Here is a 9,358-nt window from a genome sequence, read left to right as displayed (position 1 = left end):
TGTGATAGAAAAGGTGAAAAGCGAGACGCCCAGTGACAGGGCGGTACGTAGGCTATGTGCTATTTGAGAAATTAGAGGGTGTTGAGAATGATTATTAAGCCGCGCGGTACGCTGAACACCCCCAAAGGCGATGCTAAAACAGGGAATATTCCATATAATACTATCAGAGGCGGGATTAATGTTAGCAGGCCAAGTGTTTGAATGAAGGCGTGGGGGCAAGGGACCCAGGATTACACGTCACTTTGAGCGGGTCTAAACCACAATATAAGGTTTGTCTTCACCTGTTGGTTAAACGTGTAAGGTTTCATGCCTACTATAATACAGACGGTATAACTATTGTCCCGGTAGATCCTGCTACGCTGCTTTACCACCTACCCTTTGGAGAGAGTAGACACCGAAACCTAATTAGTTGCCTACTCCCAAAGAGATGCACCATGACCAATCAGCATTGAGGCTCCTCCCATGTTTTCCATCACAGAGTTGGAAGAAAGCTTGATAGCCTTTGTGAAGCTGAAACCTACCTGACGCGGAGTTTATTTTAGCGGAAATGCCCCTGTTCCGGTGAGATGGACTCCAGCAAGATCTGTTTCCCGGCCTTTCGGAACTCCCGGTTGACGAAGCCTGTGACACATGCACGGCCCTGAAAGCACGCCATCACAGAGGCCGAGGTATACACAGCAATAGGGTAAGCTGGAGGCCATAGACCCGGATACTAAAAAAAGAGTGCATTTTGTCAGCCTGTGATACATACTGCTGCAAGTCACATTATCGCTGTGTTTTGTTCTCAGTGACTTTGGTCGGATCAAAGACAGGATCGCACCTTTTTTAATGCTCCATCAAGATCCTAGTAGGGACTTGAAAGGCTATCATGGTTATTGTTTAAAAGAGCACAGAAGCGAGCAATATTGAAGTCGTGAGATACAGCTATGGTGTTGAGGGTTATGTCCGGGGATTTCCCCAAGAAGACAACATAATACACCAAAGAGACCTTGAAGTGAAGTGGAAGATGACAAACGTTTGCCAATGACAGTGCATGTTTGGGCCCTCAACTGCTAAACCAACAACTTCAACAGTTGCTATCTGGTGTTCCGATTGGCTCAAAAGCCTGAGTTGATTGGTCACCAACCCCAGGAAAGGACCGTAAGACGAGCCTCGGCGGCTATGTATAAGTTGACAATTCTGTCGAAAATAGCAACTTGGTCACTTACGTAGATAAAATAGCCAAGGCAGAACTTGATCTTATTCTCATCTTGGCCACATCGAGATCTATCACCGAGGCAACATCATGGACAGTTGGAACAGTGCTATCCTATCCTCACTTTACAGCCCTCTCCTTGGCATTAATCCCATCAGAGTTCTCCGCCTCGAAGCAGGTGCACGCTCTTCGCCCATCATCTGTCAGCTCATCTCGACGCATCTCGACGCCACCGACAATGACTTCATTGCAACGTCCTACACATGGGGTTCTCTTGAAGACCCGCAACAGATCCAATTCAATGGCTGCACCATGACAGTCCAAAAAAACGCCTTCGACCTTTGCAGCGACGCTGGATGTTGACAAGTATTTGGAGGAGTTCATACGATACCTTCATGCAGGGTTAACGGACGATATCGTTATCTACGGGCAAAAGGCGTACCTCCTCGGCCAGCAACCTGAAAGGGATGAGGAGAAGCAGCGCGCAACGTCGTAAGCTTCCTAAGCAGGCCGTGGTTCAATCGCATCTGGGTCCAGCAAGAGGGTTCAGTCAACCGAAACACGCAGGTTGTCCGCGGCACTGAAATGATCGACTGACATGGGATATTCGCTCTCGGTTGGATCCTACAACCGCCTCGGACGACGCTTTGGCCCGACTATATGCCGCACACATTTGAACAATCCAGGAACAGTCTCATGGCCATCACTAATATCCAGATCTACAAAGTTAAGGCCTTTCCGCAGTTCTACAATCTGCCCGGGTATTCGAACATAGCTCGTCGCTTCATCACCCTCCTTTTCTATACGCAGCGGTTCGCGGCGACGGATCCTCGGGACAAGATCTTTGCGCTTTCCGGTCTCCATCTGGCAGGCGCTGCTCTACATGATGACGATGATGGGGACCCAAAAGCAGATTACACCATTCCATGGGAGGTTCTCTATACCAACGTCACGCTGCGCAACCTCGAAAAGGGTTGGCTGAATACACTGTCTATTGCCGGGAAGGCTCGTCAGCCGCGAGACTGTGCCCTTCCCTCGTGGGTTCCTGATTACAGATGTTTCAACCCTGAAACGCAGGTTAGCATGGCTGAGTTGGTTAGCCACTACGAGTGGATGGCTGGCGGTCCTTGCCATTCGACCGGTCAAGGATTGCATCCAAACAGACCACTCATGGCCAAGAAACATCAACTCCCTACCAACCAACGGCGGCCCATTAAGCAAGACCTGATGTCCCCTGAGCTGCGCCGGTCAAAACGTGGAGCCAGGAATATCCTCCAAACGTCAATAAGTCTTGCTGGCTTGATGATGGACGAGATTTCTTACGTGAGAAGCACCATAGCTTCATGTGAGAGAGAAGGACGGCGGACAGAGGAAATATATTGACAATTTGTTCGGGAATACCTAGACTATACCTGTACCAATCGTTCACACACAGAAATGAATGGCGATCCAGCTATAGAGGTTTATAAGGTCACCATCATCTCCGCCACCAACCATCATCAAGGACTTGTCGACATCAAGTACACCGTCGACAACTTGATTCTCGGCTCAGCTGGCTTGACCAGGAAGATAGCGACCTTGACAGTGTTAGCCAAGACACGCCGGTCCTGAACAGAGCAGTCCAAAACTCTGGTATCTTCCGGGACTTCCGCTTTGCCGTTACAAAGCATCGCTACTTCTGCCTCGTCCACAGTATTACACAGGCGCGCTCCGCCCTTGGCAGGCTAACGAGTACGTCGAGCACCTAGGAGACGCGTGCGTCCACGGAATGATGGTCAATGAGGCTCAGTGCATCGTGTTAGAGCTTGACTGCAAGGCTGATCCGACGGATGAGCAACGGGAGAGGATATTGCGAGATTCGAAGCGGAATAGCGGTGAAACATGGGGGTTGGAGACTACACGCCCATTCTGGATACGTTGGGAAAACGACGAATCAATTTTGTTTAGCATATCTCATTACTAACTGCTTAAACGCTCCCGGGTCTTAACGCGAGATCGGGATTCCACAACTGGGACTACAGGATAGCCCGTAGCCTTCAACTGGACTCACCCCTCTATTTTCTAGGCCATCTTATTTGGCTTTTAATGGTTTGTATCAGCATGCTAGACGGTGTGTTTACCTCCATATCAGTGTTTGTTCAACCCCCACCGAACTTGGATATTCCTTGATCCCCCAGCTTCCACAAGAGGTGTAGATCGTCGCGGTAATGCTACCACACATGGGGATCGAGGAATCGTCCTTGTCTATGCAATGTGCCTATAGAGCGACTTACGCATCGGCAATGCTCCAAGAATGGAAGCTATTAGTTGACAGACCCCACTCGCCAAGAGGGCAAGTTCGTGACAAGGTCGTATTCAGTGTCCAATGGAGCAGATTCGCCCGCAATACGAGGTCATCGATAAGGAAGCGGGGCTTGACCTTGTCAATATGGTTTTATAAGATGAAGACCCGTGCCTTTGCTATTTCATTCATTTCCATCGTTGTCATCATTTTTTTTATTTCACAACGGGCTGACTCCACGATGCTTGGTGTGGCGTGGTTTGGCCTCCTCCTTGGTGCTGTCACCACTGCTGAGCAAACAGCCCCTCGTGGTTATGGATGCCTGGTTTCCGACAGAGGCCTATACAGCCATATCGGTACTCATTCCAAGTTGCTTGATCCCAGCCGCCGGAATTCCATCCCCAGCAGCTTCATCGTAGATGTCCACTTTCATATCGCCAGCACCGAGGAAGACGAGGATCTCATTACCGAAGAAATAGTCGACGCCCAATGGAAGGTTCTGAGCGAGTCCTTCTCCAAGTACGGCATCAATCTGGTGCTGAAGTCTACAGAGCGGGTTGTCGACGATCTTGCAGGTCACTCGTTCCTCGTCTATGAGGGACCAGACAAAGGCTGGGTCAATTATGAGAAAGAGGAAAGGGAATATTTCAAGAGTACTCGAAAGGGCGGCTATGACGCTCTGAACATTTACTTCTTCAGCAAATATTCACCTGGGGCCACAGGATACTGTACTTGGCCTACAGTCCTGACCGAGGGAGACGACTTGACCCTGGGGTTAGACTCGTGTCAACTCAGTGCCATGACTATGCCGGGATTTACTGTCGAACAAGGTGCATTCGAGGACTAGAACCTGGGTCATCTTACGGTTCATGAGGCTGGACACTGGTTTGGGCTGAACCACACGTTTACCGGTGGTTGCTCGGAGCCGGGTGACTTTGTCGGCGACACGCCTGCACAAAGGACACAGATATATGGATGTCCTGTTGGGTCGGATAGTTGTCCGGACCAGCCGGGTTTGGATCCTATCCATAACTTCATGGGCTACACGAATGATAACTGGTGCGTTCTCCTATCTAAACCGTGCATGGTATTAAAAACATCGAGTCTTACATCTCTAGCACTGATGAGTTCACGGCCGGGCAGAAGGATCGCATGTTTGAGGTCTTCTTTAACTATAGACGGAAGTTGTAACTTGCAAATCCTCCGAACATTACCACTCTAGCGACAGGAGGAAGCATGCACGCGTCATCTCATGAACATCGAGATATCTGGGCTGAGGGGATGCGCCTCCGTGAATGTTTCACTGCCTATCATTGATAGATAAGCTTCGTGATTACGGCCGCACATTTCTTAATAAACCCTGAATCTACGAAACTTGGCTCTGCTTAATGGAAAAGTGGAATAGGATCATCGCTGACAAGGTCTTGAAAACAAAGAATACCACAAATATTGATTTCTTTCCAGGAAAGCCTCAACCGCAAATCATTTCATATTCTCAATCAACTCAGGTTACTTCTAGGCACATCTACGCTCTGCAGGGCCCTCAAAGGTCCATTTAGGTTAAACCCAGATCTTCTCAGCTTCTGGAAGACCCCTTTCGGATCGTACTTTGCTGCCGTTCTCCGCAGCTCATCCTTTGCCTCCGTCCCATAGCCGCTGAATGGATCCTGATATGGACCGGAGTAGTTCACGTAGAGATAGTCATGCTGAACACCTAGACTTTGCGCCTCAGTCTGTACCTTCTGGGCCGTGTTTCTCATTGCCCGCTCGATGGCCGGAGTGTCGTGATCGTCCTCCCACCATGGCTCCATCAGGAATACCAAGAAAGGTTCCTGACCTGCGAGACCGGTTGCGTTGCCCCCGTTGCGCTCCATGGCCTTGGTGACGTTCGCAGTGATGAACTGGCACTCAGCATGCAGGAACTTGGCACTTCCGCCCAAGAGGTCCTTGGTCTCACTCTTCCAGGTATCGAAGTAGAACCTGACAATTTGTTTGTCGACCTTCGTGCAAAGAGTCCAGAATGCGTTGTTTCTGCCATTGACAAAAAGCGAAGCCATTTCCGTCACCCGTTGCGACTGGGTGGCTATGCTCGTTTGGTCGAACGCGGCAGGGATCTCTAAGATGTCTTTAAAAATAGGCTTGCCTACAGGTACCTCAGGCAAGAGATATATCAAATCGGCTGCCCATACCCATTCATCTTCGTAGTTAACGAGTGAGAAAATCCACCCCATATCCGAGTTGTGTTTGTTGTCGTATCCGTAGTCCCAGAAGGCTGAAAGCAAAGACTCTCGATGTTCGAGACCGTAAGCCCTTGGGCCTCCCCACATAGATCCTTGCGGATAGAGGGTAAGTTTGAATGAAGTGACGATACCCAGGTTGGCACCACCGCCACGAAGTGCCTTGCAGAGATCAGCATCACTCGACGGGCTCGCTCTCTTGATCTGTCCATCGGCAAGGACAATTTCAAAGGCCTCCACGTTGTCGGTTGCCAACCCATATTTGTTTGTTAGGAAAGATATTCCATCTAGAGAGAAGAGATGAGATCAGCGCACGCAACGGCGACGGAGCAGCGAGAATGTATACCGCCAAGGAGGAACCCTCCTACTCCCACATTACCGGCTCGGTCGCCAACAACGGTCACGCCCAGAGGATCAAGAGCAGAATACACATCAATCCACCTATTTCCGGGACCAATCTCTACACTGGTCCGGTCTTCGGACACATTGATGTGATTGAGATTCTTGAGATCGATCGTGACGCCGGTGTTAATAGACGACTCTCCCACAGATCTGTCATGGCCGCCGGATTTGACGGCAAACGGACATTGTGCATGTTGAAGAACAATGAGGGCCAGCGAGACGTCGGGAGCGCTCTCTAGGCGAAAGAAGCAGGCCGGCCGAGCATTGATCTACTCTCGAGACCAGTACTCATGACGTGCCGAGTCGTAGGCTGCGGTGTCCGCTAGCAAGGTTCGACTGGGCTGCAATGTCGACAGTAGTTTGGACTAGAAATAAAAAGGGTGTTAGCAGCTAGAAGGGGTAACAAGACACCATGGTTGAGGAGATTGCCTTCATACCGCCAAAGAAGCTGCATCGCGGTGGGCCGCATGCCACTCGGGGGACTCGCTCTCGTGATTCTGGGACATCTTAAGCACAGGTTGGTTGTACAGAATAGACTTGATAGTGAACGAGTATGCTAGGTACAAGGGAGCGAGTCCATCTCCTTATATCGTGTCGTCACGCATGGGCGCTTAGATTTGGTTCGGCTTGTTTACTGCGGAGCCTGGGGCACTTTTGGTCCCCCCCGGGCTCTCTCGGCGGCCTACCCTTGGCTTGTAGGGGAGCTGGAAACGTTATTTCGTCTCTCCGCTCATTCCTTCTTGCATGGATGTTCGTCAAACCCCAAAACTCGTCTTGTGTCTCATTGCGGTTACAGAGTGTAGACGTCAAGTGTCTAAGCCAAGCTATGGGACTGACATCCGGCCGCCGCGGGAACCGGCGGCTACGGGGACCGGCCACCGGGGGAGCCGGCTATAGTGATATACGCGATACTAGAGCATGCCGCCGACGTGTCTCGGCATCTTCCGAGTCGGTAGGCGCTTAGACTAAGGCGTTGGCGATCCATCTCTGTCGCCGTGAAACCCGCCTGACCTGACCATGTTGCACCCCGCAGGCCGCTCCCCCGGCATCCCCCAGTCCAAAGCTAAGCAAACTAAGCGCCGACCTATGAGCCGGGCAAGATCCGATCACGTCTGGAACGCCGAGGTAACACTGGTCCGGCGAAGGAGCATATTCAAGGTCAAGGGATTAATATCAAGATATTTCTGCTTCGCCCAAGACCGAACCAACACTCATCATTGCTCACGACATTCTACCCGCGCTTTGATACGCCCGTTTTTAAAGAAGTCTCGCCCAATATGCTTACCACCGAAGAGTACGCCGAGTTGAGCGCACGATACTGTGCACCAACCCACCTCCCCATTCCTATTGTCATCCACAAGGGAGAGGGAGCGCGCTTGAGAGACATCGACGGCAAGGAATACATCGACTTTCTTAGCTCTTTCTCAGTCGCAAATCAAGGCCACTCCCACCCACGCATAGTCAAGGCCATGATCGACCAGTGCCAAAAGATCGCCCTTTGCACAAGCGCTCTGCAAAACGAAACCTATCCGCTATTATGCAAGAAAATATGCGACGTATGTTGACGCTGAAATCATCGCCCTGACGACTGTTCTAACCTTTTGAACAGCTACTTGGCTATGACATGGCCGCGTCCATGAATTCAGGCTCTGAAGGCGTGGACATGGCCATCAAGATTGCAAGAAAGTGGGGTTATAATGTCAAAGGCATCGAGCCAGACCAGGCCAAGGTCTTGACTGTCACTGGTAACTACCACGGCAAGACCCTGGGGCCTGTCTCTGGCTCGTCCTTCAGCTATGCCAAGGATGGTAAGATGAAGCATTGAAAGTGAGGAAAATGGACAGTTGGATGACCGTGAAAATAGGATTTGGTCCCTTGCTTCCCAACATTGGTCCAAATGTCGCCGGCTTTGAAGTCCGTTTCACTAACCTCGACGATATCAAGAAGGCGTTTGAGACCAGTGGCAAGGAACTGGCCGCGGTTCTCATCGAGTGCGTTCAGGGATTTGCTGGCTGCTTGCCGACAGAGCCTGGGTACCTCCAGGCTGTCCAGGAACTCTGTCGGGAACACAACGTTCTCCTTATCGCTGATGAGATACAAACTGGATTTGGCCGAACGGGAACTTTGATGGCGTATCAACACGATGGTATCAAGCCGGACCTAGTTGTGATCGGAAAGGCCTTGACAGGTGGGCTGTATCCGATGAGTATGGTTCTGGGTAGCAAAACCATCATGACACAGATCCACATTGGAGTGTAACCACCCCCGGATCAACCTCGAAGTTGGACCCGACTGACCTTGCCTAGGCATACGTCCACATTTGCAGCAAATCCCCTGGCCAGTGCTGTCGGCATTGCTGCTGTTGATGTCGTCATCTCAGAGGGCCTTGCGGAGCGGTCTCGGCGCCTTGGTGCCGAGTTGAAAGACCGCCTGAATTCCATCAGCAGCCCACACACGACGGTCAAGGCCACTGGCCGCGGTCTATTTTGCGCACTTCACATTGATGAGTCTCATCCTTCTGGGCGCGTCACGGCAGAGCGACTGAGTCGGCTGATGCGAAAGCTGGGTGTTGTGATTATTGCCGTTGGGAACAGACTAAGGATTGCCCCTCCGTTGGTTATTAGGGAGGAAGACCTTTGGAAGGGAGTTAATATTTTAGAAGAAGCCCTGAGCAAACTAATATATGTAGAAGATATTTAGATTCTTACTTAGTGGTTAAACTCCCAGACCTGGTTCTTCTATTATATTTATTACTATGGAAGTTGCCAATGACGGTTTGTTGGCAAAGGTCAGCAAAGCTAATTTCAATGCCTAAGGTTTACACGTAGCTTGCAACGGCCTTCAACAGCAGCTTGCGGCGGCTTGCACCATTCCGATCTGCAGGATCTAACTTCAATCTCTTCAGTGGGACAACCTTGCCGGGGCTGCCTTCATCAGCGGCTTTGAGATCGTGATCACGACGTTGGTGTTGATGGCGGGGCTAAGGTTGATTGGCCGTAGCTACAGGAAGAGGGCGGTGAGGTGGTAAAAGGAGCTAGCTAATTAATGCGCCAGGTAACTGGCATCGTGCTTAGTTAGTCCTACTATAAAACTATTATATTACTTAATGTTAACCAAAACAATATGCTTCACTAGCCCCCACTACCTTAGCAAGACCCTCAAGCCCAAATACATCATCAGGGGAATTCCATATTTCCTTCAACAGCTCAATACCGCGAGAGACAATACCCATAGGTGGACTCA

General features: G+C 50.5%; 2 protein-coding genes across 2 annotated transcripts; one reads left to right on the top strand and one right to left on the bottom strand.

Annotated features, from left to right (window-relative positions):
- Positions 1-4,975: 4,975 nt before the first annotated feature.
- On the bottom strand, positions 4,976-6,621 carry NCS54_00894900 (FAD binding domain-containing protein; the record flags this gene model as incomplete). Its single annotated transcript, XM_053154311.1, has 3 exons — positions 4,976-6,000; positions 6,060-6,384; positions 6,553-6,621. 3 exons carry the CDS (start codon positions 6,619-6,621, stop codon positions 4,976-4,978), a joined length of 1,419 nt encoding a protein of 472 aa, XP_053010286.1.
- Positions 6,622-7,392: 771 nt separating this feature from the next.
- NCS54_00894800 (Ornithine aminotransferase) lies at positions 7,393-8,815 on the top strand (the record flags this gene model as incomplete). The annotated part of the gene is made up of 4 exons (XM_053154310.1): positions 7,393-7,671; positions 7,725-7,923; positions 7,980-8,370; positions 8,422-8,815. 4 exons carry the CDS (start codon positions 7,393-7,395, stop codon positions 8,813-8,815), a joined length of 1,263 nt encoding a protein of 420 aa, XP_053010285.1.
- Positions 8,816-9,358: the final 543 nt, after the last annotated feature.

This window comes from Fusarium falciforme, chromosome 7, assembly GCF_026873545.1.
Source record: "Fusarium falciforme chromosome 7, complete sequence".
NCBI lineage: Eukaryota > Fungi > Ascomycota > Sordariomycetes > Hypocreales > Nectriaceae > Fusarium > Fusarium falciforme.
The sequence above is the reverse complement of the archived record's forward strand: the minus strand, read 5'-3'. Positions and strand labels throughout refer to the sequence as shown.